Source organism: Entelurus aequoreus, linkage group LG07, assembly GCF_033978785.1.
Source record: "Entelurus aequoreus isolate RoL-2023_Sb linkage group LG07, RoL_Eaeq_v1.1, whole genome shotgun sequence".
NCBI classification, from domain to species: Eukaryota; Metazoa; Chordata; class Actinopteri; order Syngnathiformes; family Syngnathidae; genus Entelurus; species Entelurus aequoreus.
In genome coordinates, this window is record NC_084737.1 from 25,323,299 (window position 1) to 25,342,186 (window position 18,888).

General features: G+C 39.5%; 1 protein-coding gene across 3 annotated transcripts in view; it reads left to right on the plus strand.

Annotated features, from left to right (window-relative positions):
- Positions 1 to 18,888, plus strand: part of LOC133653580 (vasopressin V2 receptor-like) — a 103,793-nt gene that overhangs the window by 56,501 nt on the left and 28,404 nt on the right. For all 3 annotated transcript variants that reach the window (XM_062053008.1, XM_062053006.1, XM_062053007.1), the window contains exons 3-4: positions 10,317 to 10,696; positions 18,575 to 18,820. In XM_062053008.1, the coding sequence (XP_061908992.1) occupies positions 10,319 to 10,696; positions 18,575 to 18,820 (624 nt within the window). In that variant the 5' untranslated portion in view covers positions 10,317 to 10,318. The remainder of the gene's footprint in view (positions 1 to 10,316; positions 10,697 to 18,574; positions 18,821 to 18,888) is intronic.

The following is an 18,888-nucleotide window of genomic DNA, read 5'->3' on the forward strand; positions in this document are numbered from 1 at the left end:
TATTTTTCACTAGTATGTATAAACGGATTTCACCTGTGTGTGTGTGTGCTTTTTACACGTGTGTGTAAGGGACAACAATTTCAGTAGTATGTGTGCAAAGATTTCAGTTATGTGTGTGAGCGCATCTTACCATTGTGTATTCGAGCATTTTACCACTATGTGTAAGAGCATCTTACTAGTGTGTGTGAGCGATGTTGCATTCCGGTTCCGGTATAATCCCCGCCCCTTTTCAGACAAGTTTATTTTTATTTTTTTTAAAGCCAAGTTGTGGACAAAATGTCTGACGACAAGCAGCTTAACCGAGGCGGGAGCTCCACTTCATAATTCGAGTGTCTCCACTCTCCATGGTGAAAGCCGCGTGGTACTTGTCATATAAATAAGGTGGTCCGTGCCAATTTTGCACACAGTTGTCAGTCTTAGTAGATCACACTCAACATGCCCACTAATAGTACACAGCAATTTTATAGTTTGCACATGCTGTTAAGCACTTGGTATTTGGATCCCTTCCCGCCATGGGCACGAAAATGTTCTCCATATAACACGTTAGTGTTACGCATTAATTATGTTTGTTGTCAGCTAATGGTAGCGATTTGGCAAAGTTTAGCTGCTGTAATTAAATGCATAGTCTATCGAACATGACTGCAAATTGTTAGTTGCTTCTCTGGGACTGCTTTTGTGTGTGTGTGTACAGCTGTGGGCGACAGTCTGAACACCAGACTTTTACCTTGGGCCGACGAGCAATTCTTATTCCATATATATTAGTATTTGTGAAAAATACAGACACTTTTTAAAACAAAATATATTCTGTTAAAACACTAATGGTAACATAAACTAGCCAGTGGTGTTCCTCTTTAATTTTCTGGTTTGAAAAATGTAAGAAGAAGAACTTTAACACATGTACTACAGCAAAATTGTGTCTGTGCATTTGACCTATCCTCTCATGAGGATCTATGGGCAGTCTTTGTGTAGTGCCTTGGGACCATTTCTGGGCCGTTGTGGTTTAGCTTCTCGATCGGTGAGGCTTCCCTGCGTGGGCAAAGAGTCCTGCCCAGGGACAAAACCGCAGCACAATTCTAATCTACATTTAGCACACTTCCTTGTTGTCCGAATAATATTCATTAGATGTGCTTTGATATACATTTTGCTGCACAGTCACATGTTCAATCTCCTTTCTGAGTATGCCTACAAACAGTTCGTTTTAGGGGTATGTCTTTTTAAATGCAAACCCCTTGAGCTTACTCCTTTTGAAAATGTACAAACATCTGAACTATCTTTTGGCAGACACGGTCCAAAATAAACTTCAAACTAGGGCTGCACAACTAATCAAGTTTTAAAGGCGACCACGATTTTGGCTGCCACGATTAAAAGAATGTGATCGCTGGCGATATTAACATTTAAAACGAAGGCTCCACTGCATACAAAATCAAGCACTTTAACAGCCCACGGTGGTAGGAAAACAATGGCGCCTCCATACGCCAGAGGCACACAACTTCAGGAACACGCCCACCACCTCGCCGACCGGCATTGCCAGTTTTCACAACCAGCTGCAGCCGGTTGCCTCGTTTCAAAGCCCCGACTTCTGTGGAGTCTAGCTCGACGTGCATTTAAAACCACACCGTCTTTAGTCGCAATAGGACTCAAACGCAGAGAAGAAATAATAGGAATAGCAACAAAAATAGATCTCAAAAAGGAGTAAGGAAAAATAACAAAGGATGCACACAAACGATGTGGAGAAAGAGAAAACGCACACAAAATGTGTGGAGAGGAAACCGATGACTTTACACAGGCACAGGAACGAGAAGCGTGAGTGGAGCCAAAGCAGCGGAGATGAAAACGACTGGAAGGGTGAACCGTCAGGACTCTACTGGTGCCAAGTGAATGGACTGGAGAGCTTAAGAAGTCAGGAAGAAATGTGTGATCCAGAAATGATGCACTGAAACAAAAAGCATGCTCTGCTTGTCTGCTTAGAGTCGCACTAGCAGGACTAATGGCAAGACATATTTGTTGAATAGAATAGAATAGAATAGAATAGAATGCCTTTTATTGTCACTATACACAGGTACAATGAGATTAAAAGCAACTCCAGTATCAGTGCGACAGTCTACAAATATGTAAAACATAGGAAGGAAAGAAAAGAAAAATAGTGCAAAAGGAGGTAAGGTGCACAGTCCAGTCCTGAGAACGAATGTTCTGAATGTGTTGTTTAAATATTATACTATATACATATATACAGAAGCATTCAGACTGTGGGTGGAAAGTAAAAATTGCACACAGAGAGGTGCTAAACTATAAAATCAGTGCCTATGAGAGTTTGGAGCAGGTATATTGCCAACCTTTAGAATACACTGATAGATTTGACCTAACAAAATAAATAATTGTGATTAATAACAGTGATTTTAAAGGCCTACTGAAACCCACTACTACCGACCACGCAGTCTGATAGTTTATATTAGGGATGTGCGTATCGATCCTGTGGTATCGATATATCGATACTCACACGCTACTCATTTAGCATCACTTTTCTGAAAAAAGTATTGATATAAACCAAAAAACGGCGTGTGGGGGGTGCAAGCATCACTTTCAGATGTTTTTGATGACTTACTTAACTTACTATGTGCTGAGACACCCCTGTACCTGGCAGAGTATAGAGCTGGCCCAGTCACGTGACAGGAGACAGCGAATGAGCGTCGTCAACGTGCAACACACACACACACAGCCAGCCGACAGCGATGCACCCAGGCATATCCAGTGTTGTGTTGACTTAAAACAGGCATTGTTTTTTTGTTTTTTTAGTAATGTTTACTGAATATTTTTGTTTAAATGATTATCCTAAATTCAAATAATTTCCACACAGGGGAATTTACTGTTAGTTGAAAATTGCTTGAGTATTTAAAACAAGATAAGAAAGAGATACAATTTGGAGATTCTTCATCTTTGCATTACAGTTTTATTTTTTTCCAAGAAAATCTTGAATATATGATTGAATGTGATTTTGGTTTTAATCTGTAACATGATTTCTTACATTTCGAAAACATTAGCCTATTTCATATTTCATTAATTGCTAATTATATCACAAACTTTAAAAAATAACTGCAGCTTCTTGCAATTCGGATTTGGCTGTTAATTGGAAAGCCCTAATATTTAATTATTATTATATATAATATATAGTTATTATTATATATAATATTTAATTTATTTTTCATATTTATGTTATTTATTTTAATTTTACTTTTATTATATATTGACCATAATAAATGTGGTATAAATGGTCTGTATTTGTCTTGTGATTTGTCTTAAATAATAACAATAGTAATAATATTTTTGACTGACAAAAAAATTGCCAATAAGAAATTATTGGTGTCGGTATCGGTATCGGTATCGATGAAAATGCAAGAAAAAGTATCGGTATCGTATCGAATCCTAAAAGTGTGGTATCGCCCATCCCTAGTTTATATATCAATGATGAAATCTTAACATTGCAACACATGCCAATACGGCCGGGTTAGATTAGTAAAGTGTAATTTTAAATTTCCCACGAAATAGCCTGCTGAAAACGTCTCGGTATGATGATGTTTGCGCGTGACGTCACGGATTGTAGCGGACATTTTGGGACACCATTGTGGCCAGCTATTAAGTCGTCTGTTTTCATCGCAAAATTCCACAGTATTCTGGACATCTGTGTTGGTGAATATTTTGCAATTTGTTTAATGAACCATGGATACAGCAAAGAAGAAAGCTGTAGGTGGGAAGCGGTGTATTAGCGGCCGGCTGCAGCAACACAAACACGTAGCCGGTGTTTCATTGTTTATATTCCCGAAAGATGACAGTCAAGCTTTACCATTGCCCTGTGGAGAACTGTGACAACAGAGACTCTTACCAGGAGGACTTTGAGTTGGATACGCGGTACCGTGAGTACGCAGCTACTGCTTCCAAACATTTGATCGCTTGCCAGTACGTGCATGCCGCTATGTGCATGTCACGTACGTAACTTTGGGTACTTTGGGGAAATATATGTGCTGTATGAACTTTGCGTAGGTGAACGGTACTTTGGGCTGTGGGATTGAGCGTGTTGTGCGGGTGTTTGATTTGTATTGGCGGGTTATATGGCAGGGGGGGGGGGTGTTTGTTATGCGGGATTAATTTGTGGCATATTAAATATAAGCCTGGTTGTGTTGTGGCTAATAGAGTATATATATGTCTTGTGTTTATTTACTGTTTTAGTCATTCCCAGCTGAATATCAGGTCCCACCCGCCTCTCACAGCATCTTCCCTATCTGAATGGCTACCACTGCCCTCTAGTCCTTCACTCTCACTTTCCTCATCCACGAATCTTTCATCCTCGCTCAAATTAATGGGGAAATCGTCGCTTTCTCGGTCCAAATAACTCTCGCTGCTGGCGGCCATGATTGTAAACAACGTGCAGATGTGAGGAGCTCCACAACCTGTGACGTCACGCTACTTCCGGTACAGACCAGGCTTTTTTATCAGCGACCAAAAGTTGCGAACTTTATCGTCGATGTTCTCTACTAAATCCTTTCAGTAAAAATATGGCAATATCGCGAAATGATCAAGTATGACACATAGAATGGACCTGCTATCCCCGTTTAAATAAGAAAATCTAATTTCAGTAGGCCTTTAATATATATAAAAATAATAGTGATTATTATTTTGGTCAAAATCGTGCAGCCCTTCTTCATATCATATTTCACTGCATGTTGCACATTGTGCATGCCACGGTGAGATGAGAAGAACACTTACCGTAATTTCCGGACTATAAGCCGCACCTGACTATAAGCCGCACCAGCTAAATTTAGGGGAAAATACAGATTGCTCCATATATAAGCCGCACCCGACTATAAGCCGCAGGGTTTTGATGTGTAATTACTGTAGTATATAGGGGTTCCTTCTACCACGGTGGGGATTGTCGGGACAGAGATGACTGTTTGGGAACGCAAAGCATCCCATTTATTAACAATAAATCTTTCAATCATTCAATCAAACTTTCACATCTTTGACATGGCGAACAGCATTCGTGCAGAGTACAAATAATACAACGGTGCAAAATAATACAAAGTGCTCGCCTGTACGTTATCAAAATAACCAGCCTACCGGTATATGAAAAGTCAGTCTTTAATCATTGTGTCATCGTCTTCCTCCTGCGTACTAAAACCACTGAAATCCTCTTCGTCGGTGTCGGAGAAGAACAGGCCGTAAATAAGCCGCACCCTTGTATAAGCCGCAGGGACCAGAACGAGGGGAAAAAGTAGCGGCTTATAGTCCGGAAATTACGGTAACTCACGTCTGTATTTATGCAGTAAGCCTAATACAACTTCATTGAAAACCTCACATTTGCTCCCTATAGGTACACGAAATAAACTGTTAGGATGCAGATAAATTGTGACTCACAGCATTCTCTTGTGGTCCTTCAACACGATTGTAGTAATGTCGGAACGGCGCCGTCTTTCAACAGCAGTTTAGCGGCTAATCCAATATATTACTGGTCCATGTTGACAAAAGCAGTCCTGTGTAAAACGTGGTGGACAAATTAACACAGAAGTATTTCTCTTTTGTACACATCGGAGCAAGTGGGATGGCATGAGATGAGAGGGAATGGCACAGTAGGCTCTAGGCTGCAACCAACAGTCTCTACTCAGCTTGAATGAAGCAGAGGCGGAGGGTGCTGGAAGAGTGTATACTGCAAAATGCAGTATTTTGAGCAGTGGTGTGCCGTCAGGGCCAGCAAGGCCTTTTCTCTGCTGGGCTAACATAACCAGAAATCCTGATCATAATTAAAGAACAAATTATTTTTTTATTTACTTTCCCTAAATATCTGAAATTATTCATATTATTTTCATGTCATATTATGCATGTTCCAGTGCTGTTGTTTTTACTTTTAGTTTGTATCCAATCACAATTCAGCTAGCTTATGTTGCCATGCTGTACGAAATCTGCCTATAACCTTCAGAATCAACAATGCGGGCGTCCGTGCGCTGTAAGTGAACGGGGACATACAGTTGATAGACAGTTGCAATAGCCAATCAGATCACGAGTTGTTGTCAGTAAGGCCTTCTGGATGGCCTCACGATGAACGTGACATTTTCATTTGATTGGATACTCAACGGCAGTGGTCCCCAACCACCGGGCCGCGGCCCGGTACCGGTCCGTGGATTGATTGGTACCGGGCCGCACAAGAAAAAAACAAAAAGAAACAACCTTTTTTAAAATTAAATCAACAAAGAAAACACAAGATACTTACAATTAGTGCACCAACCCAAAAAACCTCCCTCCCCCATTTACACTCATTCACACAAAAGGGTTGTTTCTTTCTGTTATTAATATTTCTGGTTCCTACATTATATATCAATATATATCAATACAGTCTGCAGGGATCCCCCGGTCCGTGGGACACATTTTCAAGCGTTGACCGGTCCGCAGCTACAAAAACGTTGGGGACCACTGCTCAACGGGACTGTTAGCGGATGAATTTGAGAACACATACAGTTGATAGACAGTTGCGATAGCCAATCCGATCACAAGTTGTTGACAGTCGCTGTTCTGTTACAACTAAAAGTTGTAAACTCTTGTTGTTAAAGTGTGTCGTGCTTGTCATTTAATTAACATTGTTACATGTGTATTTGTCGCCATCATGTGGTCAGGGCAGTTAATATATCTTTGAGAAGTGTGTACTTTGAATCAAACTTTATTGACCGGAAGTTGCATAAGCCAAGCTGATACATTTATGGTATATGTTTTAATTGCTGATGCGTTATAATTTATTTTTAAATGCGCCAGAAAATAACCCGTTTTGTATACTGTTGATGGGATTCAATTCCCAGTAGGGTGTAAATGTGTTCCTGTATGGATCATGTGGTGACATCAATTATGGTATTTTGAGAAATAATCATTGAAGTTAAAGATCACTGAAGGCCTAGGTGGGAAACGCACGGCCCGCCACTGATTTAGAGGCATCCAAAACTGAAAGCTATCTCACGTCCAAATGCATAAACCTTATGATTTCAGCTTTGGCATTGTTCAACATGAGCATCCAACATTGTGACAACATTTATAAGACAAAAAGAGGAAAATCCTCCTAGGTCTAATCGAATATAGGTAAATCCAAATTTAGCCGCCTACTCCTGTCTTATTTCCATTGCCAACATTCACCTCATCTGGACTGTTTTCATTTCCGAACCTTTTTCCGCAATATCTTCATCATCTTCCTCCGTTTCTCCTCCAGGACTTTCTTCTGCGTGCAAGTTTGTTTGACCAAGACGGCGCTCAGCCTCCCATGGCTCTGTTCCTCAAATTGTCATATCTTTCATCCGTGACTTTCAAACAACTTATTTATAAGCAAAGAAAAACAAACATTACCATTTATTGCGCTCAAGAGTGACATGAGGAAGGGAGAAGAATGACAGGATGTATGCAAGAGAGAGAGAGATGGAGAGGGGGAACAAAAACAAGGGAAAAACAGGAATGAACGGGAGTAAGCCTGGTATGACAGTGGAGGTGAAGGAGTAAAAATAGAGGGATGGAGGGCAAATCTGTTTAATCAACCTTGAGAAAGTATGAAAGAGAAAATAAACCGTGCTGGACTTGCGTCAAACAGATGAGGATAATCTGAGTGGTGGACAAACACACACACTTTGGGCTTATTAAAAACTTGAGACGTAATAATATTCACATGACAGCGTGATCCCTTCCCTCTGGTCCGTCAAATTAGATAAAGACAAGGCCGCAATCAAATTCTGAAGACACAGTTAATGAGGGAATCTGCCAGGCCTTTGGAAAAGTAGACATGACGCTATTAATCATTCAAAATAAATCCGCAGCTTGTTGACAGAATTGTCTGAAGAAGAAAAAGAAAAAAAGAGCACTAAATTACAGTCTCACGACCTCTCAGCAGCTTATTTTCCACGTTCACAGATAGGATTGTACTAATACTCGTACCAATAAAGTACTGCAGTATTAATGAATTTAAAAAGGTACTATACTGCCTTTGAAAAATACCAGTACTGTTTCATGCGCCTGATGGCATCGGGAGGCATGACGCGAGTCAACGCTCACACACCACTTGCAAGCGGAAACAGTGTGGAGAAAAAAGAGGGAGAATAGACATATTTTGACTTTAAAACTAATGATAAGGGCAAAGCTATGAACACTGAAGCGGAGCTCTGCATGCGGTGCTTTAAAACCTAGGAGCTAGTAGTCCACAGTATTTTAGCTATTTCTAAAATGTAATCCTCACCTCCATAGCGACAAATAAACTATGTTTCTCACAAGTACCTTTTCTCTGCAGGATGAGGAATAGTTAAACATGCTTCACTACACACCGCAGGAGGATACAAAAAGTAACCGCTAACAGCAAGCTAGCGCTCCTGAATGTAAACAAATGGGTGGATATCGACTGTAACGACACCAAGTACAAGAGCCGTATATCATTGATACTTCAATGATTACATCGATATTTTTTATTATCGCAAAAAACTTTTTGTCATTTTTTATTGTTTATAAACTCAGGAAATACATCCCTTGAAACAGAAGAACTTTAATTATGACCAATGTATGACCCTGTAACTACTTGGTATTGGATTGATACCAAAATGTGTGGTATCACCTGAAATGTATGTAAAGTATCCAAACAGAATAATAAGTGCTAATTACATTTTAACAGAAGTGTATATAGAACATAAAGAGTCCAAAACCCAGTGAAGTTGGCACGTTGTGTTAATCGTAAATAAAAAGAGAGTACAATGATTTGCAAATCCCTTTAAACTTATATTCAATTGAATAGACTGCAAAGACAAGATACTTAATGTTCGAACTCAGAAACGTGTTTTTTTTTTTTTTTGCAAATAATCATTAACTTAGAATTTAATAGCAGCAACACATTGCAAACAAGTTGGCACAGGGGCATTTTTACCACTGTGTTACATGGCCTTTCCTTTTAACAACACTCAGTAAAAATTTGGGGAACTGAGGAGACCAAGTTTTAAAACTTTTCAGGTGGAATTATTTCCCATTCTTGCTTGATGTACAGCTTAAGTTGTTCAACAGTTCTCTGTTGTCGTATTTTAGGCTTCATAATGCGCCACACATTTTCAATGGGAGACAGGTCTGGACTACAGACAGGCCAGTCTAGCGCTCTGGCCCAGCTAAGCCGGCTGCGTTTCTGGGTGTTGTTGATACATGGGTTTCGCTTTGCATAGTAGAGTTTTAACTTGCACTTACAGATGTAGCGATGAACTGTAGTTACTGACAGTGGTTTTCTGAAGTGTTCCTGAGCCCATGTGGTGATATCCTTTACACGCTGATGTTGGTTTTTGATGCAGTACTGCATTTAATGGTGGTTTTTGGACTTGCCGCTTACGTGCAGTGATTTCTCCAGATTCTGTGAAAATTTTGATGATATTACGGACCGTAGATGGTGAAATTCCTAAATTCCTTGCAATAGCTCGTTGAGAAATGTTCTTAAACTGTTCAACAATTTGCTCACGCATTTGTTCACAAAGAGGTGACCCTCGCCCCATCCTTGTTTGTGAATGTCTGAGCATTTCATGGAAGCTGCTTTTTATACTTTTTATGGCACCCACCTGTTCTCAATTAGGCTGTTCACCTGTGAGTTGTTCCAAATAAGTGTTTGATGAGCATTCCTCAACTTTCTCTGTCGTTTTTTGTCACTTGTGTCAGCTTTTTTGAAACATGTTGCAGGCATCAAATTCCAAATGAGCTACTATTTGCAAAAAATAACAAAGTTTTCCAGTTCGAACGTTAAATATCTTGTCTTTGCAGTCTATTCAATTGAATATAAGTTGAAAAGGATTTGCAAATCATTGTATTTTGTTTTTATTTACGATTCACACAATGTGCCAACTTCACTAGATATTAACAGTAAATAAACACATAGATTAATAATCAATTTTCTACCGCTTCTCCCTCATAATTTTGACAAAATAATAGAATTAAAAATGACACAATATGTTACTACATACTTTAGCAGACAAATTAGAAGCCTTTGTAACCTGTTTGCTTCCCAATTACTAAAAGAGAAGTTGTCTGGTATGTTCATTATGTTATTTAATGCCGAAATTGTTCTTTGATTGCAAAAGAAACATAATTTTGATGTATCTTAAGATTTTCTGTTCAAATAAAGCCAATAATGATTTTTTTCCTCTGGTCCCCTTTATTTTGAAAAGTATTGAAAAGTATCTAAATACATTTTGGCTCCAATACCAAAATGTTGGGACAACCCTACTCACAGACAACTTGTGATGTTGTTATCCTCCACACATGACCACGTTTTTTTTGTCTGACAGGAATGGAAAGCATCGGCATGGAAACGGACTGGGATGCTCTAGCCCTCTCCTCTCTGGTCGTGGCGGGAAGAAACAACCTCTCTGCTCCATCTTTGCTTGAACTCAACTACCCCAATGGCTCCCACAGTGGAGGATCCTTCTTTGGGATCTTTCCAGACAATGGCTCTAACACCACTCCTCACCCGCTACCCCAGCCCAGGGTGAGGGATCAGGCCCTGGCCCAGGCGGAGATCGCTGTGCTGGGAGTGGTGCTGGCTCTTACCACCCTGGGAAACAGCTTTGTGCTGTGGGTGCTGCTCAGGAGGAGGAAGCACAACGCACCCATGCACGTGTTCATGGTCAACTTGTGTGTGGCTGACCTGGTGGTGGCCTTCTTTCAGGTCAGTTCTTGGCTTCTTGACACCGGTACTATGACCTGTGAGGTACTCCTGTTTCCCATGTAGTTGAACCTGACAGTCTCCTTTCCGCACCCACTCAGGGAAGACTCAAAACAATTTAGCAGGCTTTTGTAATCAAGATTGTTTTTGGTTAGAGTTGCATTTCCCTATGTTATGCCACATTGATTGATTTTGAAAAAAATGTATGGCGTCAAAACATGCCAAAATCCATCCATCCATTTCCTACCGCGTATCCCTTTCGGGGTCGCGGGGGGTGCTGGAGCCTATTTCAGCTGCAATCGGGCGGAAGGCAGGGTACACCCTCCTTGCATGTAAAAAACATACTCTTCATGGACGGATTTTACTCTTTCCCCCTTTTGGAACTTAGGGGCGGGCAATAAATACACAGCCAGTAACTCCCCATCCTTTCTGATTGGTCACTTTAAATGCCTCTAGTCTCCTGGTCAGAGCCAACCTGAGGGAACCAAGGGCTCACCGATGCCATGTGGAGCTACGTTATTTATGTTGAAGATGAAGTGCAACAACAGAGTTCATCTCCACTTCGCATGAAGTGGCACGCCGAGTCCCCTCGAGTCTCAGATTTAGACAAACGTTATTGATCCACAAGGGATATAGTTCCACACAGTAGCTCAGTTACAAAGGATGGAAAGGATAATGCCCACAAGGGCACACAAAGAGGGCGAAAACAGTAGGTATAAAGTAGACTAAAAATGTACCATAGTAACAATATAAAGTATAACATATATGTAATATTTACATATTATATATACAGTATATAACATATACTGATATATTATCTTAATATATTATAATATATTTTTTATATAATATACACTACCGTTCAAAAGTTTGGGGTCACATTGAAATGTCCTTATTTTTGAAGGAAAAGCACTGTACTTTTCAATGAAGATAACTTTAAACTAGTCTTAACTTTAAAGAAATACACTCTATACATTGCTAATGTGGTAAATAACTATTCTAGCTGCAAATGTCTGGTTTTTGGTGCAATATCTACATAGGTGTATAGAGGCCCATTTCCAGCAACTATCACTCCAGTGTTCTAATGGTACAATGTGTTTGCTCATTGGCTCAGAAGGCTAATTGATGATTAGAAAACCCTTGTGCAATCATGTTCACACATCTGAAAACAGTTTAGCTCGTTACAGAAGCTACAAAACGGACCTTCCTTTGAGCAGATTGAGTTTCTGGAGCATCACATTTGTGGGGTCAATTAAACGCTCAAAATGGCCAGAAAAAGAGAAATTTCATCTGAAACTCGACAGTCTATTCTTGTTCTTAGAAATGAAGGCTATTCCACAAAATTGCTTGGGTGACCCCAAACTTTTGAACGGTAGTGTATACCAGTGTTTTTCAACCTTTTTTGAGCCAATGCACATTTTTTGCGTTGAAAAAATCCGGAGGCACACCACCAGCAGAAATCATTCAAAAACGAAACTCAGTTGACAGTAAAAAGTCACAATTGTTGGATATGACTTCAAACCATAACCAACCATGCATCACTATAGCTCTTGTCTCAAAGTAGGTGTACTGTCATGACTTATTTGGAGTTTTTTGCTGTTTTCCTGTGTGTAGTGTTTTAGTACTTGTCTTGCGCTCCTATTTTGGTGGCTTTTTCTCTTTATTTGGTATTTTCCTGTAGCAGTTGCATGTCTTCCTTTGAGTGATATTTCCCGCATCTACTTTGTTTTAGCAATCAAGAAGATTTCAGTTGTTTTTATCTTTCTTTGTGGGGACATTGTTGATTGTCATGTCATGTTCGGATGTACATTGTGGACGCCGTCTTTGCTCCACAGTAAGTCTTTGCTGTCGTCCAGCATTCTGATTTTGTTTACTTTGTAGCCAGTTCAGTTTTAGTTTCGTTCTGCATAGCCTTCCCTAAGCTTCAATGCTTTTTCTTAGGGGCACTCACCTTTTGTTTAGTTTTGGTTTAAAGTTAGACACCTTTTTACCTGCAAGCTGCCTCCTGCTGTTTCCGACATCTACAAAGCAATTAGCTACTGGCTGCCACCTACTGATATGGAAAAGTATTACACGGTTACTCTGCCGAGCTCTACACAGCACCGACACTCAACAACAACACATCATTTGCAGACTATAATTACTGGGTTGCAAAAAATATTTTTAACCCAAATAGGTGAAATTAGATAATCTCCCACGGCACACCAGACTGAATCTCACAGCACACTAGTGTGCCGCGGCACAGTGGTTAAAAACACTGTTTTAGACGATGCAACAAATGTACAGAATAAACCACATGATGTCAGTGCATCAGTGGTTGAAAAACACTGTATTACATCAATATATGATATTATATTTTTATATAATATATACAATATATAACAAATCCCAAATTACCATGTACAATATTACAGTATATGTAACAGTTGCAGCAAAAAAAAAGGGCAGCATAAAATAGAGAGTAGATCCAGCAGAAAATATACATTATAAACAAAGAGAGGTAGCTAACATACAAGCGGTCAGGTAATAAACAGATATCATCTATTGCTGTATGACATGTCACAATGGTCTCACTGTTGTCTTTTGAGATCGCTTACGTCAAATGCTCACCAATGTGAAAATGTGATATGGCAGGAGTCAGAAATGGTAAATGGGTTATACTTGTATAGCGCTTTTCTACCTTCAAGGTACTCAAAGCACTTTGACACTATTTCCACATTCACCCATTCACACACACATTCACACACTGATGGCGGGAGCTGCCATGCAAGGCGCTAACCACGACCCATCAGGAGCAAGGGTGAAGTGTCTTGCTCAAGGACACAATGGACGTGACTAGGTTGGTAGAAGCTGGGGATCGAACCAGGAACCCTCAGGTTGCTGGCACGGCCACTCTTCCAACCGTGCCACACCGTCCCCAAAATTGAAGTGCATAAACAGTTATATACTCTTAACACTTAACACACTGGTTCTTAACCTGGGTTGGATCGGACCCTAGGGGTTCGGTGAGTCGGCCTCAGGGGTTCGGTGGAGCCTCCACCGCGGAGGTCAGGACACACCCGACTCATCGTGTAAATAAAAACTTCTCCCTATCAGCGTCTTATGGATCCCCCCAAACAATGTTCCCTCTAATTTTCCATATGCGTGAGCAAACGCAAAATCTCCTTGAGGATTCAATGGAGCACATGTGAGCGACGTCAGACGTGCACACTGCGGCCACACCTGTCCCAAACCTGACTAGATAACAAGTTAAATGTTTTATTATTATAATCAAACGACAGCAGTCATTTTCATATTTTCTCATATAAGTGTTTTGGCCCACTTACAATGACAATAACCAAAAATATTGTTTTTCATGAGCTGTGTACTAGGATTGTATGTCTGGGTGGGGGTCCTGTTTTGGAAATAATTTGCACCCCTTTCAGATATCGCATTTAGTTCCCACTAAAACATTCACATGTTGCACAATGAGATGTAAACATGGGATCATGTGTACATTCCTGTAACTTTCTGTTTGTAAAAAAATATATTGATTGGTATTTCTTTAATATAATACCATCATTTCATGATTCATATTTATAAATTAAGATTAAATTAAGAAAAAAAAATTGTTTTTCTCTATAGAAGGGTTCGGTGAATGCGCATATGAAACTGGTGGGGTTCGGTACCTCCAACAAGGTTAAGAACCACTGACTTAACATGAAACCAAACATGACAGCGGAAGTTACTGTTAACCCAGAAAAAAAGACTTAGTTTAGGTCAATATATATAGAATATGCTAAAAAGATAAAAATATAGTCTGTAATATTTTAAAGTGCGATGTGGCGATGGACTACTGTAATATGCCCTGACTTTAACAGCCCTAAAGTGGCACAACATGGCACTTTGTTCTAGCAAAATACAATGCTCTTGTGGCTACATTTTAAAAAAGCATTTCAGTCTTAACAAACCTAGCAATTTGCAACTTTTTCCCCAAAAACTCTGATAAACAAAAAAAGACGGTAGACATTGGATACTTTAGTGATGTCTTCTGGATTCTGGTGCAGAAGACATCAAACTCGACAAGAGGAAGTCAAAGTTGTGACAAAGTTTATGTATGTGAACCTGTGGAAGGATCATTACGTTTGGCAGAAGAGAGCGTCCCGGGGAATAGGGCTGGGCGATTATATGATCGAGATCGATGAGCATGAATAATTTGAGTTAAATTTAGTTATTATCTTGCACGGAACAATCCGCCTTTATTTTGCCTGTGAATGTGTTTGTGTGCGCCGCGAAGGTCAGGCTCCTCACAATGTAATTAATGTTCAATCAGCATTTTGCCTCTTCCCCCTCACACAGCTGGAAGTGCAGCCCATAAACATAAAATAATGAAATATGGTTAACAGTAGCAACTAGTGTTGTCCCAATACCAATATTTTGGTACAGGTACCGGTACCAAAATTATTTCGATACTTTTCTAAATAAAGGGGACCACAAAAAATTGCATCATTGGCTTTATTTTAACAAAAAATCTTAGGGTACATTAAACATATGTTTCTTATTGCAATTTAGTTCTTAAATGAAAAAGTGAACATGCAAGACAACTTGTCTTTTAGTAGTAAGTAAGCAAACAAAGGCTCCTAATTTAGTCTGCTGACATATGCAGTAACATATTGTGTCATTTATCAATCTATTATTTTGTCAAAATTATGAAGGAGAAGTGGTAGAAAATTAATGAATAATTTACTTGTTCATTTACTGTTAATATCTGCTTACTTTCTCTTTTAACAAGTTCTATCTACACTTCTGTTAAAATGTAATAATCACTTATTCTTCTGTTGTTTGGATGCTTTAAATTAGTTTTGGATGATACCACAAATGTAGGTATCAATCCGATACCAAGTAGTTACAGGATCAGACATTGGTCATATTCAAAGTCCTCATGTGTCCAGGGACATATTTCCTGAGTTTATAAACATAATATAAAAAAAACAAGAAGATGTGATGCCAAAAAATATCGACGTAATCATAGTAGTATCGACTAGATACGCTCCTGTACTTGGTATCACTACAGTGGATGTCAGGTGTCGATCCACCAATGGCGTTTGTTTACATTTTGACGCCGGTGTGCTACGACGGTGTGTAGTGAAGCGTGTTTATCTATTCCTCGTCCTGCAGGTATGATATTTGTAAGAAACTTAGGCGACGATTAGTGATTTAGAAGTAGCTAAAACACTGCCGACTGTGGCTGGATGTTAGCCGCTAGCTAGCTAGCCATGTCTTAAAGCACCTCTTCCTGCAGGCGTTTCAGTGTTATAACTTCACCTTTATCGTTAGCTTTTAAGCCAAAATGCATCCGTTCTCCCTTTTCTGTCTACACTCTGTGTCTGCTTGTAAGTACTCCGTGATTGTGTGCTGCCGAACATGCTCGTTGGCTTGTAAACCAGCAATGTCATGACATGACGACGACGGGGGCGCGGGTGTGTTGGCGGACCGGTACTTTTCAGAGGCGGTATAGTACCGAATATGATTAATTAGTATCACGGTACTATACTAATACCGGTATACCGTACAGCCCTAGTAGCAACACTAGCAAGTTGAAACACAACATTGAGAAGGAGCAGCAATTTCAGTGACACACTTTAGTCTCAGGGTCTGCTGCAGCTCACCAGTAATCCTGGCCTCAATGCGGACTCGCAGGCAGGCACAGAATGTCTATGTGACTGAACTACTGTATTGGTCCCGACTGGGAAAATAAACACCAACTAATTTAATCAGAAAGAAATAACATCAGTATATCTAAATATTTTTGAATCGGACCTTTTGTTTGTTTGCTCTGATTCAACTCCCCTGATATAACATGTACTATGCAGACACTTTGTTCAAATCATTTTTGAGTTTGCGGCTAAAAAAACATTTTGTTCCAGAAATAATCATTAAACATGTTTTTTTTTGTGTTGGTACACATTTATAATAGTACCTCATATTCAAACTGCACTTTAATGTACTTTCAATAAACATAAGTTACAGTGTTTGAGTCTTAAAAACCTCCACAATCTGGGTCACCGCTTGTCGTTTGTCAAAGCACCGGTGAGAAGCACTAAAGTATACCCGTAATTAAAAATGACAAATAATAATTTACTATTTAAAAATGTTAATTAGAATATATTATCTTGAAAAAAGTCTTATTGTATTCAGTGCACCACTTGTTTACCTCAGAATGTGTTTGTGATGACAATCAAAATAACAAAAAACTTTGAGAGGAAAAAAAAGTTGTTCTCGTTACGCCCGCAGAACGTACCAAAAAAGAAGCGAAACCAGGGCCCTAAAACCGAGGTACGGACAGTAGCGTAGGTTACCTGTACCGTTGCACCTCTAGTAAACATAATCATAAATATGAACAAAATAAAAGTTGTCAGTTGTTAGCATATATTATCACCTCGATCAAACATGGCGTAAATGTCTGTTACAAGATACTGCAGTAGTAAACAGTAGGGATGCAACAGTACTTTGTATAAACCTGCACGGGTAATAAAAAATAACAAATTGTGATATTATTTGAGCTCTGATGATGTGAAAAAATGAATCGTACTAATTTTTGGGCCATATCGCCCTACCAGCAAATCAGTAGACTTAGTCGAATCAGACTCTTTCAAATTGAATCGGCGAATCCTCGACTATTTGAAGACAACCCTGATAAACACATTAAGTACACGTATAGTTCCTTTTTTCTTGAGTCTCTTTGCTCATGCAAAATGAAACACGATCGATTCGGATTAAAATCGAGTTCCATTTAATCGGGATTCCATTTAATCGTGATTAATGAAATGAATCCACAGCAACCCTGTGATTACCGTATTTTTCGGACTATAAGTCGCAGTTTTTTTCATAGTTTGGCCGGGGGTGCGACTTATACTCAGGAGCGACTTATGTGTGAAATTATTAACACATTACCGTAAAATATCAAATAATATTATTTAGCTCATTCACGTAAGAGACTAGACGTATAAGATTTCATGGGATTTAGCGATTAGGAGTGACAGATTGTTTGGTAAACGTATAGCATGTTCTATATGTTATAGTTATTTGAATGACTCTTACCATAATATGTTACGTTAACATACCAGGCACGTTCTCAGTTGGTTATTTATGCCTCATATAACGTACATTTATTCAGCCTGATGTTCACTATTCTTTATTTATTTTAAATTGCCTTTCAAATGTCTATTCTTGGTGTTGGGTTTTATCAAATACATTTCCCCCAAAAAAGCGACTTACATGTTTTTTTCCTTCTTTATTATGCATTTTCTGCCGGTGCGACTTATACTCCGGAGCGATTTATACTCCAAAAAATACGGTAATCAGATTAATGATTTTAATTGTTCGACAGCACTATTAATATTATTAGAAACTAAGGGTTTAGGCTAAAACTATCTTTTGTTGTAAGTGTGATCACTCAAACTGACACATTATAAACACACATTTTAAATACTACCCAAATATTGGAACTGGCACCACATGGGTATTTTATTTCTAGAAATAACGTTTAAAATTTGTCATTCGTCTGGCACCCTACTATTTTGGGATTTGTTGCCAGCGACTTAAATAACAGAAAGAAAAATAATGTGTCATCTCGGCGAGGGTTTCTCAATAATTCAAGGATGTTTAAATATGACTGCCTGCCCAAAGGAGTCATCTCTCAAAAATGACAGCGATTGAGGCTGAGGAATGTGTTTTCCCAGATTCAATGATGTGTTCAAACACTGACTGAGTTGCACAGAAGCTCGGGTTAGTAGCAGGTAATTAGTATGGGGAGGAGAACAATAAAAAGGTAGATAACGTTGAGCAGTGTGCAGAAGGGATATACAAAAATAATAACGAGCATCTGTCGTGTGTGTCCAGGTTCTTCCTCAGCTCATATGGGACATCACAGAAAAGTTTCAAGGACCTGACTTCCTGTGCCGTGCCATCAAGTACTTGCAGATTGTGGGCATGTTTGCTTCCTCCTACATGATAGTTGCCATGACAGTGGATCGCCACCACGCCATCTGCTGCCCGCTGCAGGCCTACCGTGGCGGGGCGGTGTCCCGCTGCAACACCCCTGTCATGGTGGCTTGGGGCCTGGCGCTTGTCCTCAGCCTTCCACAGGTAAGGACCGCTAACACACCGTTTCCATGTCTGTCTTTGACATATGGTGTACCCAAACTGCCCTCAAT